At 46.8% G+C, this 20,139-nt stretch overlaps 1 protein-coding gene across 4 annotated transcripts in view; it reads right to left on the minus strand.

The window, feature by feature from the left end:
- Window positions 1–4,476: 4,476 nt before the first annotated feature.
- Window positions 4,477–20,139, minus strand: part of APLP2 (amyloid beta precursor like protein 2) — a 46,356-nt gene continuing 30,693 nt past the window's right edge. Inside the window, exons 7-18 of one of the 4 annotated variants that reach the window (XM_068418471.1) lie at window positions 19,092–19,259; window positions 16,977–17,092; window positions 16,538–16,612; window positions 15,177–15,335; window positions 14,665–14,793; window positions 12,490–12,589; window positions 11,759–11,929; window positions 11,108–11,143; window positions 8,244–8,323; window positions 7,345–7,419; window positions 6,846–7,001; window positions 4,477–6,041 (exon numbers count right to left, since the gene is read on the minus strand). In XM_068418471.1, coding sequence (XP_068274572.1) covers window positions 5,940–6,041; window positions 6,846–7,001; window positions 7,345–7,419; window positions 8,244–8,323; window positions 11,108–11,143; window positions 11,759–11,929; window positions 12,490–12,589; window positions 14,665–14,793; window positions 15,177–15,335; window positions 16,538–16,612; window positions 16,977–17,092; window positions 19,092–19,259 — 1,367 coding nt within the window. In that variant the 3' untranslated portion in view covers window positions 4,477–5,939. Of the gene's footprint in view, window positions 6,042–6,845; window positions 7,002–7,344; window positions 7,420–8,240; window positions 8,324–11,107; window positions 11,144–11,758; window positions 11,930–12,489; window positions 12,590–14,664; window positions 14,794–15,176; window positions 15,336–16,537; window positions 16,613–16,976; window positions 17,093–19,091; window positions 19,260–20,139 lie in introns of all 4 variants that reach the window. The other 3 variants (XM_068418470.1, XM_068418473.1, XM_068418472.1) reach the window with 3 other exon arrangements.

The raw sequence follows: 20,139 nt of genomic DNA on the forward strand, positions 1-20,139 counted from the left end.
GCTCTGATGCCTGGCTCCAAGCTTGGGTCACCAAGTGCTAAAAACAAAATTCACCCCAGAAAAACTACAAACCATAAGGGCATCCCAGCAGAGAACAGCCAGACCTTCACTTTGCCTGTTTCTTTCTTTTCCAGCATCCAAGTACTCACGTGGCAACGAGCCCTTCTCCAAAGATGCTGTGCGAGAAGCGTCGCCTGCTGAAAGTTCATGTCTGCAGCCACATCTTCACAGGATAAGACAAAATCTCAAAGCCTGTAAAGCAAATTATCCCATTACATCAACAGAACAGACACTAAAAGGTGACACCAGGACCCCTCCCTCCACACAGAACTAGGGTTTAGCATCACAAGGACTGCAGCCAAATAAGTATTTTTGCCCATTGGAGGAGGAAAGGATGCATTTTTCCTCTGGCCCACTGTTAAGATGGAGTAAGAATTCAATTTCAGACTTTACTGACCTCATAGCCTTGAGGACACAGACTCAAGCTTTGCCAGGGGAGGTTCAGGTTGGACATTAGGAAGAATTTCTTCTCAGCAAGGGTCATTAGCCATTGGAAGGGGCTGCCTAGGGAGGTGGTGGAGTCACCATCTCTGGAGGGGTTTAAGAAAAGACTGGACATGGCCCTTAGTGCCATGGTCTAGTTGACATGGTGGTGTCAGGGCAACGGTTGGACTCGATGATCCCAGAGGGCTCTTCCAACCTGATTGATTCTGTGATTCTGTGATAATTTTTCATGCCCCAAAACCCCCAGAGAGGGGAAGGGGAGCAGCTGCAGAAAAAGGCAGCGTTATATTCAACTGCACGGCGCCCTGATCTGACCTCAGAGCTGGCCCTTTCTGTGTCCCGTCCAACCGACATTTCTCCAGGAGCCTGCACCAGCTGCAGGATTATTCCCTGCCAAACCACCACACTGGAGAGAATGATTATTCCTCACCTTGCGGTTGATTACGCGGTGCCAGCCCCGAGAGAATTGCCTCCGCTCTGTTCTCGTGCCAGGCTCTGCTGCGGAAACCACAGGCCCCGATAAACACGCAGAACAACACCCCCCGTCCCAAAAACACCCCACGAACCCGGGCAGCGACACAAAAATCCCCCCGTGTAACGTCTCTTTTCAACTAGATGGCTTTTAGGACTGCCTGTCTTTGCTCTGCGTTCAAAGGCACGTCCTGGGGGCACCAAGCCCAGCTCCAGAGCTGCAGATCGGCACCAGTCCCCTTCCCAACCCTTCCCAGCAGCTCCTCGGGGAGCACAAACACAAAGCAGCCGCACAGGGAGCAGGCGAGGGCATCGATCCCTCCCTCCCTCTGCTCACAAAGCCTTCACACCACTTGCTCCCTGCAGGTATTTTTCTCTGAAGCAGCTGTGCTTTCAGCTAGGAAAAAAGAAAAAATCCACCCCAGCACCATGCAACACACCATTAAATTGCAGATTTTTCCTGTATTTTGAGCTTGCCACTGCTAGACAGAGCCCTTCACCTCCGAGACCTTGCAGGAGGATGCACTAAACAATTGCTATGATACAACCCAGAAGGGATATTCAACCCAACTCAATCACAACTGCACCTTCCTTACTCCTCATCTACATTGTCCAGCGTGAGCAGAAGAAAAAAGCACCCTCAGCCTCTAAGACATTAGACCTTCTCGAGGGTACAGCACCAGAGATGCCTCTCATCAGCTTTATAGCTACACGCAGATCCCTGGAGTCTCTGCAGCTTATATGCCAAGTAAAATACCTTTCATCCTCATGATGAGCAGCTTCCTTTCTCGCAGGCAACACGTCTTCCACCTCCTCGGATGGCAGAAACTCCGCAGCTCCTGGTAGCACTGATGGCACGCTGCAGTCTCAGCAGTCACCAGGCTTCACAGCATCCGTGGTACAGGGGAAAATCGCATCCTCCTCCTCTCTCCGAGCACAGGGACCTGGAAGGAACAGCAACACACACAGCCGGCGTGAGCAGAAGGTTCAAAGCAAAGAGCAAACACTATCAGGTGCTTCACTTATTGCTGAAGTTGGGCGGGGAGAAGTCGCAGTTGTGCGGGCACGGACTTGGAAGCGTCCATGGGGCTGCCCCACAGGCTGTTTGCACATCCATGCCAGACAACAAAGGGGCTCCCCACCACGTAACGTTTGTGAGAAGGTGGAAGGGCTGAGGGTGCCTTCCAGGGGAATCCATGCTCTTGTGTGAGAAGCTCCCAGGCCAGGGCAACCAGCCTTCAAGAGGTTCCTGTCTCCGGAGCAGCCTCAGAGGAAGGATTTCGACTGGCTCACACTGCCATGGAGACTGCAGGGACTCAGAGGATGCTAGGAGGAAAATTCAGAAGTAAAACTGGCTCCTCCTGCCCCTTCTGCTCTCCCATCCAGAGATCAAAGGGACCATCTGGGGAAGTCTAAACCATGGCACACAGATTAAGTCACATACCTTCCCCCAACACACCCAGCAAGGCTGCAGGACCCACAGCCCCAGCAAGCTGTAAGCAGGGAGGATGAGGAAGCCTCCAGAAAACAAGAATATCCCCAAGCTGTTCCAGCTAGAGCCAAGAATTTTGGAAGAGGACATTAAGCTTCACAAACGGTGCTCCACCACCTCCTCCTCTGACCTCTGCCATACCCCACGGCAACCTTTTGGGGAGATTTTTTACTTTTTTCAAACTTTACTTTTCAGAAGCTGCGGTCAAAATCCATCATAAAGAATCGATCCTGAGCGCTCAGCAGTCTGCGCCAAACCATGTAACTAATAGACTTTGATTCCAGCCTGATATATTTATTTTGGAGGACTAATAGAATTTATCGAAGGGGAAAAAAAATCTAATACCCAAATTCAATTCTGGAATTCAATCCGCAGCCTCTGTAATTTGTTTCTCTTTTGGGTCACCCTACCTGAGGGTGCGGTCCAAGAAACAGCTTTGGACTGAAGATATGCTCCGGCATGATTTAAATTAAATTTAGAGTTTTAAATCAAAACTCTTTCCCAAGTAGTTGTGACAAGCCAACAGACGGCATTTTCTAGGACAGCATCTGTTCTTTCCTGCAGAGTCTGAATAATTTAACCAGAACATGGAAGTTCCAGTGGAACCAAGGAGGCCATGTTTAAGGAGAAACAGGACACACAACTGTTTCCTACTCAGGACTGCTAAGCCTTCGTGTTTCCTTTTCCTCCTTCATTCAGACCTATTGGGAACTGCTCAGATCAATGAGAAGGAAGATTGTGTCTCTTGGCCTCCCAAAACAGCGTTCAAATGGCAATGACTCTTTGGTTGTTTCACCGAGACGTGAGAGAGGAGGAATTTGCATTCAAGGTCACACTTCAAAGAAGGAAAACAGAAGAGGAATGACACACAGGAGCGGAGACAGCTGTGAGCTTTACAGGCTGTTAGCTTTAGGTGTTCTGGAAGAGAAAGTTAAACCAAACAGTCATTTCCCTTCGCCAAATGAAAACATCAGAAGCAACCCAGTAAACGCGAGCCACAGTTAGCCAATTACTGCCCCACGCTCTTCACGCCTTCAAAGCGTTTCAGATCTGGCCATCCACAACAGGAAGTGTTCCAGGTCACTGTTTGAGGCTCACATTTTTCCATGCCCTCTTATCTATGAATTTTAACATCTCCTGCAGCCTCCCTTCTTCTGTCCAACGCTATTTCTAAGACACGTGAGCAACACAGGCTCCGAGCGCGAAGCCGTGCCAGCGGCCGCCTTCATCCAGGGAGCGGTTCTGGCGTTTTTACCACCACAGAACCATTCATGATGTCTTCTACAGAGAGCTACATTACACACAGCAGCCCCAGCTCTTAACTGACCTGCGCTTCAGCGTCTAACAGAGGACGTGATGCTACTCAGGACTCCTGGGCACTGGTTTAGTATCGCATCTCCTTCTCTCCGCAAAGGTCAGCAGGAGCTGGAAATCACAGAATCACAGAATCAATGAGGTTGGAAGAGCCCTCTGGGATCATCGAGTCCAACCATTGCCCTGACACCACCATGGCAACTGTGCCATGGCCAGGCTTTTCTTAAACACCTCCAGGGATGGTGACTCCACCACCTCCCTGGGCAGCCCCTTCCAATGGCTAATGACCCTTGCTGAGAAGAAATGCTTCCTAATGGCCAACCTGAACCTCCCCCAGCAAAGCTTGAGGCTGTGTGCTCTTGTCCTATCACTGGTTGCCTGGGAGAAGAGGCTGACTCCCACTTCACTACCACCTCCCTTCAGGTAGTTGTAGACTGCACTAAGGTCACCTCTGAGCCTCCTCTTCTCCAGGCTAAACACCCCCAGCTCCCTCAGCCGTTCCTTGTAGGTCAGACCCTCCAGACCCTTCACCGAATACCACAAAACACTCTGTGTACAGCTCTACGTTCTCAATATCACCACGTTCCTTCTCGCTAAGTGGAGGTAGACAAGAAGGTGAGGAAAAGTCTCCACAAGGACACGGAGGGAGGAGAGAGAAACTTAAGGGAGCCCGTGAATAAAGAGAAGAAACAATCTGGAAGTTAAAGTGTTTATTGATGTGTTTAAACTTTGTACATTCCCCACAGACCACACTAAGGAGTTTGCAGGTAAATCTGTGCATAGTGGGAAGAGACACGGAAGGGGGAAGAAAAAAAAAAAATAAAGTCACAGGAAAAATAGAAAAAATACACCACAGGTTACCAGAACCTCCAGATTTAAAAAAGCTGTGAGCATTAACACCAACTATACAAGCATTACAAAGACATGATGGCGAGTGGAACAATACCCCTTTTGTTCTTCTGGGGGCCTATGCATCCAATTTCCCTTAAAGCAGGCAGTATCCCTTTCCCAACTTGGCCCTCTCTTCCCTCCCCAAAGTGAACTTCCACACTCATCAGCTCCCAAGATACTGATTATTGCAGTGATTTGTCATTTCTGGGCAAACACCCAAAGCCCAACGTCACCCAAAGAGACGCAAAGGCTCAAAAACCTGCGTCTCTTCACTACTTACCACGTCGGTGAGGCAGGGGAGCTGGGGAAAATTAGAAACTAGTAGCGAGAGGGGGCTGTTAATGCCAGGTGAGTACTGAAGGGAACTGGTTCCGAACGGGAGGATTTAAATTCAATACCAGGAACTTCCAACTCTAGAGCAGAACTGAATCTGGAAGGGGAATGTGCAGACCCCAGTATGCACAAACCATGTTCTAACATTCCACTAGAATAACTACAAACAGAGATGCTAGAAGCCTTTTAACTCCTTGCCTCCAGGGAGTCTTGATTCCTAGAGCCCACACTGCTAGGCAGCAGGGTGCACACCACTGGCATATGAGGATGGGATTTTTTTTTCTTTTTTTTTTTCTTCTTTTTTTCTCTTTACAAGGATTTTTGTTAGTTACCATTCCCAATTGCTTCCTTGCTTATGCTGTCACAGTTCCTATCCCTAAATTAATCTCTTCGCAACTCCCAGCGAAATTCACTTTTTAAAAAAAAAAAAAGAAAAAAAAGAATACTGCTTGACATATAAAAGCCAAAATGACTGAAGAGCCACAACTGTCTCCTTTTTACAGAGGCGGGCTGGTACAAATGACCCTCAATATACAGGTGGTCTATCCGAAATAAAAATCAACATTTCCCATTTTATATATATATAGAGCTTGTATCAGACGACAGGACAACGGAACTGGTATTTTTCAGATTATTTTTTTTAAAAAAAAAAAAAGAAAACTACATCTCAGTCAAATATCTGCAATAGATCCATTTTTCCCATTTAAGGAGATTTATATATCATATTGTTATATTATCATTTCTTCACCCATTTAAAAGAATGGAAATTGCAACTCTACGGTAGTAATTATAGTCTTAATGATCCAGGAGTTCTGAATGTAAGATGAAGTCCTCTCGAAGCAACTGTTGGTCAGTAGTTGATCCAAAACGCTGGACCACTTTGGCCCTCTGCCCTGCTCCTTCCCCGGTCAGGGCTGTTGTATCTTCATCTCTTTTATATCTGCATCTGCTCCAGGTATTTGTAAGTGGGGTTCTCGTAGCCATGGTTTTGCATCTTGCTCAGATGCCGCTCTTCTGGGGTAAGCATCGGGTCAACCTTTAGAAAGACCAGAGGGTTACTGGTCAAAGGAGGTACTTGCAGGTCTTATTTCATGCTAACGAGAGCCAACAGACCCACGCTGTGGCAGTAAACAGGATAAAAAGCTAAGCCACAAAAAAATAATTTGCTTAACAGAGTTCCTCGTTCGGGTGCCTACACCTCCTGCCTGCCCTTGCCTCTTTGGGGACGCTCTCCACAAATCTCTAATTAACATTACAAATTTGGGACGTGCTTCTCTCGCTAAAGAGGTCATTACAATTTCACACGCCGGTTGGGCAAAGGGGACAAGCAGCTTTCTCCAGACTCCATTAAGCTGTCGTTAGAAACGTGCATGTTGGGAGCAGAAGGAAGGAGGAGGAACCACTTCTCAGTGTTCAGCAGATCACACAACCACAGAATCAATCAGGTTGGAAGAGACCTCTGGGATCATCGAGTCCAACCATTGCCCTGACACCACCATGGCGCTGTCTTAATAGCTGTTACATTGGCTGGGAGGACAAATGGCTATAGATTGACTGACTTACTCCCCTGCTCAAGATATCACCTGAAAAGCTCTTTTTCTGCTAAATCCTATCCTGAGCCAGACAGGGAAGCCTAATCGAATTCCTTACGCTAAGCAATACCTGCATGCTCATAAATAAGGGATGAAGATGTCAGCATCTAGAGAGTTAAGTCCTGTCTAGCTAAGAGCAGAGCAGTTGATGGCTTGGCAGCTCCTGCCATCTTCGCCCCCTACACACAACATGTGATTCACTGCTGACTATTTTCATCCTCGGTTAGGGAGCAGGAGTTGTTTCTCACCTCCACAATTCCATGGCTGATGGTCCCGTACTGCCTCTTCCTCAGCATCACCAAGCTGATGACTATGACAGTAGCTATGGCAACAGCAATCACCAACAGACCAATAAGGGCGCTGCTGCTGAAACTGAAGTCATCACGGAGGGAGTTGTCATTATCCTGGAGGGAAGAAAACAATGGAGTGGGGAAGAGGAAGAGCGATGAGGGAGATGCACTGCTAAATGCAAACCCAAAAGGTGGCCGCCAATAAGGTCTGCAACCATCTGTGGTATCAAGACAGCTTTCCTATCCCACAAAACACTTCTGCAACTAAGAGTCAGGTCAGCATCTATGTGCATTTACTGTTTATGTCTTTCTGCAGAAATGCTGCACTGCACTGTACCCTGCGTGACCTCCCAGGGCAGTGTCAAAGCACCAAAGCCCTGGAATTCAGTAACACCCAGGAACTGAAATCCAGCTTTAGGAATTCGCCCATCACTGGACCCTGTAGCCACATACGTACCGGCTCGTCCACCAGCCCACCGACACGCTCCGCGTTGAAAATCATCTCCTTCACATCAAGGGTTTCATCAATTACCTGAAAACAGTCACAAAAGCATTTTATGAAAGGAGCCAAACAAAAGAGGTGGGAGAAGGAATACAGAGGCAGTCAAGAGACCTTTAATGAATACGAGCAAAGGCTCAGAACCACCCACCATCTTTCCCCTGCTCTCAACAGCGTGGGATGTTCTCCAACTTTTAAAGCCACCTCAAGTTAGTACTGCAACCATTTGGACATTCAGACTACCTCAAACTAAAGACCCAATTTAAAAACTAGGCGCTTGCCTTGGACACAGCATTTGTCATGCCAGTTCTAACCTGTGGCTTTAAACCAATTTTGAAAGGAAACTCTCAAAAGTCAACTTTTTTTTTTTAAACCCAGGGAGCTGAGGCAAGTCGGCTGCCACGCTGACCTAGTCAATTCTTTACACTGTAGACAGAGCTAATACCTACTGGGTCACTCATCTTCAGAAGGTGGTAAGGCCTTTCTTGCCATGAAAAATAGGTGGGAAGACAGATGGAACACACCAGCATTTGGTGTATTCAGACAGCAAGCTACCTAGCTCAAACAAAGGTGTATCAAAGGGTCTCTGCTTGGGAAGGCAGTTACTAAATCACATGCTGCTCCAGCTCAGCCTGCCAAAGATGTAGATCTCTCTCCTTCCCTCACCCTCCCACCCTTCTGATGCTAATCAGTATTAAGAGCCTACAAGAGTCAGAAAACTGACTCCCCCACACCATATGGGTAATGAATACACTGACATTCTGTAAGCAGGAAGGAGACATGGAAATAAGCCACCGCTATGAATTAGTGTCCAGGGCAGGCTTTGCTTTACAAAATAAAGGTGGAGGGCTCACCACATTTTCATCCACTTTCTTCTTGCTGTTAATCACTTTTTCTTCAGCGCCAATCAGCCCATCCAACTCAGTCATGCCAGAACCTGCACCAAACGAGCAAGGCAGGGACCGTTAGCCAGCCCCCAGTGACATTTGGGAAGGGTCACCTACTCTTGGTAGAGCTGCCATGGCTAGTGTGTTTAACCGCACGGACCGCTGGTTATTAACCTGCCTTCATGCTGTGGTGTCAGAAGCGGAGCTCATAAGCTATTCACCGTAGGGTGACAAGTGATTGGGGGGGGGGTTCTGTTAATGAGGGGAAATGAGGTGGCAATGAGAGGAGCAGACAAGACTCACCAAAAAACAGGCTGAAGTGTAAATCCAGACATACCGTACTGTTAAAGTGCTGCTGTTAGAGAAGGTCCAAGGCAACACAGAACACAAACTGTGAGCGCTCAGCTCCTTTCTGCAAATGTCACCCTGGGTCACCGCCACCTCACCGTGACCCCCATGATGGAATCACACGTCTCCTCTCTGCCGGGAGCCGGCGCGTGGGGAACGCTGTCAACCGCACGGTCAGCATCACCCAAGTCTTTTGAAACCGAGCGCATCAGCAAGAGCCTCAGGAATGAGGATTTCAAGGTCACCCAGCACGGCTCTGTAATGAGCTGCTGTCCCCTATCTGGCACAAGCCCAGACACAATAAATCCCAGGGCAAGGGAGGAGCAAAGAACTACACTAGCCTTTGTAGCAGAACATCACTCACCCATTTCTAGGCCAAAACTAGCAGAGGCTCAAGAGAAGAATACCAATTAACACAAGGCGGCTGCTCTGCACAAACTGTTTTGATCTGAAGTGTTTATAAATAGATCAGATCAATAACAGAAAAGCCTGATGCAAGATACTCAGACCTAACAACATAGGAAGTCAGGAGAACGCCAGTTTTCCATTATCAGCAGGGACAACGTAACGTCCTTCACAACCCCTGTGCCTCCCTAATACAAAAGCAGGAGGACAGCGAAGCCTCAGACCTACACGGGGTCTCTCCAACGGGGAGCACGAGGTGGAGGGAATATTACTACAGCACTTAACGCTTTGCCGGTGATTGCATACACCTCTCTGCAAGCTGCTGAGCTTGCAGGTTGCCTAAGACATGATGTCACCTGCTGCTGAAATTGGCAGCATGTTCTTTGATGAGATGCAAGGAAAGGCTCGTTGGCTCCAAGGCAAGCTTTTACTGCCTGAAAATGCCACGGAAACTAATGTTTCACTCCAACTCCTCCCCAAAAAAAAAGCATCTCAGGTTTTAGTGCATCCCCTTTTCCTGTACGGTTCTTTGGAGACAGTAATCAGATTCCAAGCATGGCCAAGACTGCCAGTCTGACTTCTCACGGCTGTCGAAGCAGGTCATGTTATTGTGAAAGTCAACGATTGGGATTTTCTGGAGAGACTGTCCACAAATAGTTTTTAGAGAACTCCTGTGTCAGCTTTTGGTCTATGGCTGCTTTATTGAATTCTCAGGAGCCAACGCAGTCTCCAGGGCTGGGAGTTCAGCTGCTTGCACCAAGCCTTGCTATTTGTCACAGAGTGCTGTACCAAACAACAGACCCAGTTCTACGTAGCTCAAACACACAGTTTAGATTATATACTTCCCAGGAAAAAAAAAACAACACATACACACAAAAAAAAACCCCAAACTCCCTAGCAGCCTTCGTGAAATGAAAAGGGAAGGGAGAGAAGGGGCAAGTGTCGGACATAATCTTGCCCCCAAGTCATCAGAAACTCTTCCATTTACCCAAACGGGAAGAACCAGCCCACGTTTATCATCACTCCAGGGCAGTCAGTACACTGAGTTAGCTGTACATTGTTCCACAAGAGGGATGAAGGTGACTTATATCCGTAGAGAAACGCCGATAATGAGAATAGTTTCAACCTATCTGGCCTCACCACGTTACAAAACTCTTTGTGCTCGTATTAAATGGTTATTAGCAAAATCCTTTGCTCTCCTTTGAGATTCTGCACAATATATTTGGAACTGAAGGCAGATTAAAACGCTGGGTTTACTCCCCACACGTAGCACATGGACCACTGCTCTGCAAGAGCATTTGAAGAATCAGCCTTCCATTTCTCCTTCAGGAACGAGATCTGTGGCAGCAGATCAGCCAGGCCTGATCTTTACCTGAGGATTTAATTTAATGCCAATATTTCTATGCCGCTCGTAAAGCCCAGGCAGCCCCTTTTTAGCCTGAGTTACTGCAGAACTAATAATGAGCTAAAGGAGAAATGGAAAATCACACAGGACTTTGCTAGTAGGGAGAGATGCTACGTGTGAAAACGTGATGCTGAGGAGACCACAAACACAAAGAAGACATCTGATTTATCTGTCCCAGACCAGCTGCACTCTATAATATCTATGAGGACATTTAGCTGGGAAACACAGCCTTCGTCTGCTGCAGCACTCTCACTCCTAGTTTAGTGCTGTAACCATGGGTAAGGACAGATTCCACAGGAGGCAGAAGAGCCTCTAGACTATTCACCATCAGCACAGCAAGGTTCATTTTGAGAAGTGTCGAACCCGAGTACAGGCGAAGAGATGCAAAGTACCGCATGGCTGCAGACAGACTGCCAGGCGCCAATTTCTTGAGGGCAAAGGAGCTACTCTGAGACACCCTGTGAACCCATCGGCGAGGAACATACACAATTAGATGCTCAGACCACCTCGTTTCTTTAACACTAGGCCTAAACAAGCAAAATCCAAAGTTACTGATCTAAATGAGAGCAGGGAAATGAAAATAAAGGTGAGCATGAAACTAAAATGAAGCTATCAAACACACTGAGAAGGCAGGAGAGTGATCGGAAGCACTGTGAGGGAGCAGCTTAGAACCAACCTTTTTTCATTGGATGGTACAAATCCGGCTGAGGATCTAGCAGGAGGGAAAACAAAAACAAAAATAGCAGAGAAAGGAGATTAAGAGAGAAAGGAAAAAAAGGCTTGCGCATGACTTCTAACTCAGACCCTGGGAAAAGCTTTTACTCTACAGCTTTCTTTAAGCTCAGAACTCTGTTCAAGCATTTGTAAAATAAATACACACACACACACACCAGCTGTCAACACCCGATGACACGAAAAAATATAGATTTGTATTTTTAAAAAAAAACGAAGAGAATTCCTGCAGCCCTTCAGCAGGTCACGGCACAGAAACTTAACATCACATGAGAGCATTTTGGTTAAAGACTGACAATTAATTCCAGAGTCAAGCCACACAGTAAAAATTTAACACTCCCTGCAAAATGGAAAAGGATAAAACAATTTTGCAACAAGAAGAATCGGATAATCAAGACAGTAGCTTGGTGCAAATTACTAGCAGCACTGCCTCCTCCCAATGGACAGAGTCTGAGGGGTACTGCTGGGGCGACTGCTTTACTCTTAAATCACCCAACGGGACGGAGCTTTCTGTGCCACCAAGCTGAGCCTACTGGCTAAGAAAAGGTGCCTAAGTTTTGTAAAGCCAGTGATCCCAATTTTCAGTCCCACATACCTTCGCTTTCAGGCACGGCTGGGAAGGTTTTCACCTGGAACGGACGGAAAGGTTTGCCCTCCAGGGGAATTTCTTCGCTCTCCTCAGAGCTCACTCTCACATCCACCTGCGCTTCAGAAATGGAGGATGTGAACTGATCCATGTCTTCACGTTGCTCCTGAAGCAGCTCATCTGAAAGGAATAAGAGGGAAATATTACACAAGCTGCATGAAGCCTGGCAGCAACAGAAAGGGGCAGATGGTTTGAACCTAGCTCAGGCAGGGCTGCAGGGGAACGCTGTTTGGGGCTGCCAGGTTCTCTTATCTTGCATGCTCTGAAGTCTCATCTGGAATTCTCAGTAAAGGCGTTGGCTAGAAATACATACAAATAAGGGCCAAGAGGTTTGATGTGGCAAGAGGTTTTGGCACAATGGGATTAAACTCCTACAAAGCGGGAAAGCACCTGCTTATTTTTAGGGATCTTTTTCATCTCCCACTGAGAGAGCGCTTTGCCATTCTGAATGTTGTTGACTTTTTTTAAACGGGCAGAGAAAGTTCTTAGGAGCAAGCTATTCTGACTGGCTGTGTTGCAAAACCCAGAGAATATCTGCCCTGCGGTACCTAAGCACTTGGGTTTGTTGTTGAGGGCATCCCCCCCAAGGAGCTAGCAATCTCTGTGGAGTCCGCTTCACTTGATAGAAAAGCTTGTAGTCTAACACGGTGGTACAGGAGCTGCCACACGGAGAGACTCACCAATCTCATCCTGGATTTCTTCAGCCACATATGGCACCTTGTAGAGCAGAGACAAGCTTTGATTCATCCGCTCCTCAATCACATGGAGATGTGTCATTACCTGCGAACGTACAAGAGTGTGTTGGAGTAGGCAAAGACCGTCAGTCACTTGATTGGTACATCACTTCTTCAATAAAATCCCTACTACTGGTGGATCTGCCATGACAGACAATAGAATGGGACACAGGTCCCTCTAGTCCAATTCCCTGACCAACGCTAACACATCATGCTTCACTGGAACCGGCCACTTGCACATGGTGCTCTCAGCATTTTGGGGGTGAGAGAGAGGATTCAGCTGGCTCTTGCTGCAACCAGCTCTCCCCCGGAGACACTGAGGCTGCTATTTCCCATATGTCAGCTACGGCCATAATTCATCTCCTGCAGCAGCTACAAACAAGTACTTTATTAAATGGATTATCATTCCTGACTACTAGAAAAGATACAAGCAAAAGGAGCAGACAATACTATTCATCAACTCTGATTTCAGGATAAAGGTGCCTTTCAGAACAACGGTGGCACTACATTTGTCTTACACCCGCTACACCCACGCACTGGCGACAGCGTTCTCCTTTCATTTGAGAAATAAATCCCAATTCTACGCAGCCTCAAATCGTTCTGCCCTACCATATTACGTCCACTGGTGAAGTCAAACCTGACCTGAAGAGGGTGCTGCACAATCAGGGATCATGCAGACCAAGAAAAACATTTATATGGATGGCCAAATGTTGGAAAAAAGCTAAGGAGTTGAATGGACACGTTTTACAGTCTGATGTGTACCTGACCTTTAAGAGCAAGGATGAAAGCAATTTAATTTTACATGTGGCAGCTTGTCAATCAAGAGAATCGATCGAGGAGCTTAAAGTGCATCTGAAAAGTAAAGCGAATGGAAATTGAACTGTACCACCCACATCCCTCGCATGTCAATTTGTTGACACTGCAGCCTTCAGAATGAATTAAGGACTGTTTAGGTTTTAGCTTAAGAATACAGTTCACACACTCCCTCTTGGGCTTTGGAAGCATCAGAACAAAGGGCCAGGGTGGACTGTGGTTGATATGCTAAGCTGTGTCTGAAAATCACAGAATCAACCAGGTTGGAAGAGCCCTCTGGGATCATCGAGTCCAACCATTGCCCTGACACCACCATGGCAACTAGACCATGGCACTAAGTGCCATGTCCAGTCTTTTCTTAAACCCCTCCAGAGATGGTGACTCCACCACCAGTATCAGTCCCGGTAAACTGGGACTGGTAAAACACAGATCACATTCCTACAGCTGTGATGAACAGTCAGTTCTCTCTGCTTCTCTCTCAGCTCGTGAAAGTACATACCCTTATGAACAGACCTTTCAGCGTTAACAGGCCACTCTCAACTTCAATCTTAGGCCTTTCACCATTTTAAAAGTAAGTTGTAAAAACATGTATCAGGACATAATTCAAAAGGTTTATGGAATATCTGCAACTACTCTTACAAGTACATCGTCCAGGTTTGACATCCACTTGAAGCAGCATATTCACATACACTACCCAGCAGAAGGCAAATGACCTTCTGGCTGTTCAGGAGTAAAATGCATTACAAAGGCACAAAAGAAACTCATCAAAACAGACTTTCTAATGAAGCTAACCATGACGATCAAGCGCTGGCAAGGGTTATGTATTACGCTTTGGAAACAAGGCAATAACTCCGCAGAGGCACAAGAGAATTCCCACAAACTCAAAACACAGGCACCATGAAGAACAGGCCTAATGAAAGGAACACATAGGCACGACGTCTTGTAAGAAGTGAGGAAGTCTGTTCAAGGATGATCAAGTCCCCAGCAAATAATTTTATGGGTGTTTGACAAAAGGAAACACAAAAATGATACTGAACTAATTGTAAACCCCATGAGTCTTCATTGTGACCAACAATAATTCATGGCTAAAACTAGAGTTCCAATTTTTAACTCCAAGTACCAAGGAAAATCGTACAGAGAGCGTGTCTGGTGACAGGCAATATGCAGAGAGAACGGGAGATCTCTGCACAAGTATGAGAAGTTGCTATAGTACCCAGCAAATCAGCATGAGGACTTGATGCGTGGCTTCTATTCTCCACCAGCCAGGGCTGGGTAACAATGCCTCCCTTGACAGACACATTCTTATACCTGAGATTTCATCTGCGCAGCCTTTTCTGGGTCAACTGCCAGGACGTGCTGGTAATGGCGGATGGTGTGCAGGCGGTCCTTGTTCTCAGCACGGACGTAGCGCTTCAGAGCTTGCAGGATGCGGTAGGGCTGCAGGATTTGAGGAGGGGAAGAGTTCAAATCCATTTGATTCAAATAAAATTCACAGCTGAAATACAGCACTTTAGATGCAAGCCTGCTTTGTTACCGGACAGATCAATCACCTGTGCTAACCTCTCAGATATTTTCATTTTAAGTTAAATCTGTTTGACTCAGAACCTTAGGAAGACTAAACAAAGCTGAGGGGTTTTTAACCAGGCAGAAAGAGTGAGTCAGTTAGGAGACCCACTGCTAGGTCTTCAGCACAAACTGCTACAACAGAGAAAGCTTTACTGGGAACCTATTCCCAGCTTCTGCCCCGGCAAGTCTTCTCACCAAGCCATTCTCACCTTCCACCCTACCCTGTTGTCAAAATCGGTTGCAAAGAAACTCACCCGCGGCGGGTCAGCCTGCAGGGCAGCCAGGTAGTTCTCCAGAGCAATCCGACGGCGATCATTCAACATGGCTTCCACACGTGCCAGGTGAGTTTCCACAAGCTGCTGCTTCTCGCTTGCTGCCTCTTTCTCCAGAGATTTAACCATTGCCTGGAAATGCTGGAACAAAGAAAGGAGCCTGTATGAAACGCACCGCATGCGTCAGGGTCACCTACTGTCTCTCACTTAACTCTTTAGAACAAATGGAGCCTGCCACACTGCGTGTCCTAGGCATTTACAGTCAGAGAGAAGGGCACTGACAGATCTTGATGCAGATTTTACCTCTGCAAACTCAATAGTGACAATCTGCCTTCCAAACTTCCTTCACAACCCATCTCAAAGGTCTGAAGAGGGCACGTGGCCTTGCAGATAGAGATCATGTTGAAGTTGGGAGATCCAGACTGTACTGAACAAATGACACAGTATTAACTCTTCCCCTCAACGCTGCAATACGGAAACAGGATAGGTCCCTTCAGCCTAGAGCCATTAATCTGAATTTGCAAAAGTTTACACAGGTATTGCACAGTGGATTTTTCATCAGAATGCCTTCAGATCAAACCCCTCTATGTTCTATTAGAGAGGTCATAAACTACATCTCCAAACGAGCCAGAAAAGTCCATTAAGCATTGTTATGTTTCAACAGAGATCATGGAAAACTCTTTTGGACTTACAGTGGCTTCTGTTAAATACTGTAGAGAGAAAACTGTATTCCAGGATAAAATCCAGAGGGGGCTTAAAAGCTGGAGTCAGTCACTCAGTTGTATATTGGTTTGAGGGAACTCCATATAGTTGTCACTGCCATAGGAGCCTGTCCCTAACAATCCCACACTGAGAATATCCCTGATTAACTTCACAGTCTAACTGAACTCTCCTCACAAGGCAGAATAGTGGCGTTTTGGCAGCACACCAGCTTTATCTGCTGCCTAAGGGGTTTTCACAAAGTCTGCCCGAACAGGAAATGTGTGTCCAGAGCATCAGAGCTGATCTGAACTGGGCTGTGAGGCCACTGGTTAGTGCAAAACAGGCCAAAGGTCTGAAGTTACAATTTGGCTCTGCTGTCGCTAGGCTTCAGCGGTTGAGAGAGCTTCCTGCTAGTGGGCTTAGGAAAGGACCTGGCACAGTATCTGATCATCTCCAGCTTTAAGAACAAACACGCAATTGAATCAAGTCTGCTCTAAAAGGCAGCTGTTGACAGAACAGGAAAGCTGTTCTTCCATCTCAGTTGTCTTTTGGCTTTGAATATTACAATCTCTCTTTTAGTTTATTGAGAAGACGAAGGCTGAGCACCAGTAACTTTCCTCTTTAGATCCTTCAACTCTTACCTGAATGAGAGTCTGCCTTTCTGCCTTGGGGAGATTTACGGCTTGGTGTTCTGCCTCTTCCCATTCCTTTTTCACCTGGACAAGAAAAGGACAGAACACATCAACAACACACAAATTTACGTCTGATCTTTGCAAGCTATTTTGCCATCACAGGCAGATCCTCGTACAGCCTGGCTAGTTTTTGAAGGCACAACAGAGCTGCTATGGGGTTTAAATCTAGCACTTAAGCCCTCTGAGCAGCAAGCCAAGTGTCTCCAGTGATTCCTCTCTCCCAACACTCTGAAGAAAAGAAAATCTAACTGCCACAGTGTGGTCATATTGCAAGAAACACACAGAAGGCTGGCAACTGGGAAGGAAGTCAGTTCACCATCGATTTGTCCAGAAAAACACAGGCAGCAACTACACAGTGCAGCACAAAAGACTAAAGCTAGGCACTCACCCGGTCCATGCGGTTGTGGTGTCTGACCTCCAGCTGCTCCTTCGCCTTCTGGAAGCGGGCATGTTCGTTGTCATCAGCTGGGGTTTCAAAGTAGACATCCACATCATCAGTTGGCACTGCAAAGAGAGGGTAAGGATAAGCAGAGGTTCAGGAAACCGCGATCCCAGACTGCAAAGGGCAGGTAGGGAGAGGAATCTCCACGCCTGCATAATTAACAATCCGGCAAACTGAATTTGCTGAACTGCCACCTACCAGGAGTCCATTTTGGTATCTTTAAGCTGCCAATTTACTGCACAACATCAGCGAGTTACATCATCCCCAAAACACAGTCATGCACTGCGGCAACCAGCACCTGTTCGGTTCTCATTAGCTCCGAGACGAGCATTATTCAGCTCCAGCAACAGAATGACTTGGACTGCAGAATAAAGACCTTGTTTTCTCTTCCCTTTCACATTGGCTTTGGATAGTTTATATGACATTTTGTGCATTAGCTGTTCGCTGACAAGCTGGCTCCAGACATCATTAATATGATTAGGGAGCTTGACAATAAATCTGCACAAAACACTACCCAATATTTTACACTCCAAACCTACCTTCCCTACCAGATGCACCATGCAGGACTAACAGGCAATGATATTAGACAAGACAGCAACAGAAGGAGACTCAGTGTGACAAATTGACTTGTCCAATAAACTGGACGGTTTGTGTCTTTCAGACATTCGAATCTGACAAGGGGAGAAATGAAATTTCAGAACGGACAATTTCAAGCATCTGCAAAACCCACAACAGGGGCTCTGTACTCCATATACTGAAGTTTAGGAAATGCTGAGCAAAGTTTCTGTGCTACAGCTTTAGAAACTACACATCCCAGAGCCCTGTCTGAAAGGATCTACGGCGAACATGATGCCCTCTGTTGTTGCCCTTCAGCAGAGGGAGGGCAGAAAGGGGAGGTTAAGGCAACCTTTCAACCCTTTGAGTAATTTAGGTGGGAAACAACCTCCAACACATCACTGGAAGACAGCATGCTTCAGAAAAATAATTTACCTTGCAGTTTAGCATGCACCTGAATGGATGAACCTTCACTCTAGCTAGGTAAGGAGGAGCGAAGAAGGGGAAAGAATTGTTGCATGCAAGGGACAACATCAGATCAGTGCAGTATACTGGGCTTGCTCATGGCATTTCTGAACCAAGCCTGGACACAGAGAACTCTTTCCAGCCCCAAATCCCCCTGTAACAGGACAAACTTTTGTACAAAAAGCTCCTGACATCCACATCTTTTATTTCACCACTTCAGTTAGACCAGCCCAACCTAAAGCACTTGCATGAAGCCCATTTTGTAAATAGGATTATGGCTGTATAGTCAGACTGCCAAGCCCCAGATAACACAAAAAGCCTTTCAAAAGGCTTTAATGGTAGCTGGAGTGGAAGTGCTGGAGTTCAACAATAAGATTAATAAGGAGGTTAAAATGTTTTTGGTAGTTTTATCACCTGACATAAAAGCCAGTTGAAAATGGTGCCAAAAACCTCAAGCTCTCAAAAACGCAGGGATTGAGTCACGATTCGTATTTCAAACCAATCTGAAAGTGAGAATCTGAATTCTGTACTGCTTCTCTGATATTTTCCCAAAATACAACAGCAAGAAAACGCCTACTACCAGGAGAACGGCGACTAGCAGCCTGCTCTTCAGGATCGACTGGTCAAACACATGCACAGTAACACGACTGGGGAAGGCAAGTGCTTCTTTCCATGTGTTTGTGAAAAAGGCCAGTTACGCCAACAAAACACATTTTCACAAGAGGTTAGAGACAGCCCCTGACCCCTGCTATAGAGCTGGAGGATGACAACTAAGCCCTTAGCAAGAGCTGCAGGCCAACAGTGAGCGCAGGCAGCATACGTCGAGAGCCGCTTTCCCCAGGAGAGTTCACCCTAAAGACCTAGAGAAGCAGAGACAAGAGGAGACTGCTGCAAAAGGACAGACAGAACCGCTGCAGACACCAGAACCAAAAGGATGAGCTACACACGTATCCTCTCTTGACCTAGGCGAGGAGAAGGAGACACCAAACGCCAGACAGACAGAGGCTAGCTGCAAAAGGGCCAGTGGGAGGCAGGACTTACTCATCTTTTTACACACAGCCATACAATACTCCTCTGACTCAAAATTGTTCCTGTTGCCTCCGCAGCCTCCATATATAAAGCGAATGCATTTTCTCTTGTTAGGGTCGAAGTACCAACGAGGCATCACAGCCCGGCAGGGCCCTGTCATCGCCTCCTGGGAGCAGACAGCTGTGTGGAGACGGGTTAGAACATCAGCTAGTGAGGAGCACAAGCCTTGCCAAGCGACTTAACACAAAGCAGCAGTGGCTCTAGTTCACACCTTCTTCTGGGGCACCAGCGTTGGCCTCAGCATTGCTACTTCACCGACCAAAGGGCTTTTGTCAGTTTTGGGGGGGTTTTAACATTGCAAAAGCATTCAGCACCAGGCTTGACAGAGCTATTCAGGGAGGCACCCGCACGTGGTGCTTTGGAGGAAACACACAGCAGTAGGCTACCCGAGCAGTTGTCTCAACATGGAGCTCTCATCTGCAAGAGTGATTTCTCCTTAGCTAGAGGCTGAAACAGCAAGAATCTATTTTGCTGATGCCACAGCGTTATGCCTCGGGTGTGCCAGTGGCAGAGCCTCCACTGTATAAAAACAACATGATGGAAAGAAAACCCATTAGGGCTGCTTAAAGCATTCAAAGATGTCCTGTTCCGCTGCACTCTGCCTGGATAGACTCTTCATGTCTTACAGGTGAGGTATAAGAGCAAGTGAAAAGGCAGGCTAAGCAAAAGGAACACAATGGCCACAGCAACCTCAGCCGCTAGGTTTTTAAGTTTTGAAACATCTATACACTAAATATTGAAACTCCAGGTAGCCACGGCGTGTGGGCTGCTTCACAACAAGCGGGCAATACAAGCAACTGGGTTATTTCGGGGCAAGCGAACAGATATGGTGTGTAAGTTAGCAACTGTTTGTGGCACTTTGGGGAAAAAAAAAAGACTGAGAACCCCCAAAACAGACACCCCAATCACATTGTGTCAAGTCTGTTTCAACACCTGCAGATATGTAACAGTCCTGTATGTATACGAGCTAAGCCTTGTTTCAGCAAGTAAAATTATCTGC

Source organism: Nyctibius grandis, chromosome 25, assembly GCF_013368605.1.
Source record: "Nyctibius grandis isolate bNycGra1 chromosome 25, bNycGra1.pri, whole genome shotgun sequence".
NCBI classification, from domain to species: Eukaryota; Metazoa; Chordata; class Aves; order Nyctibiiformes; family Nyctibiidae; genus Nyctibius; species Nyctibius grandis.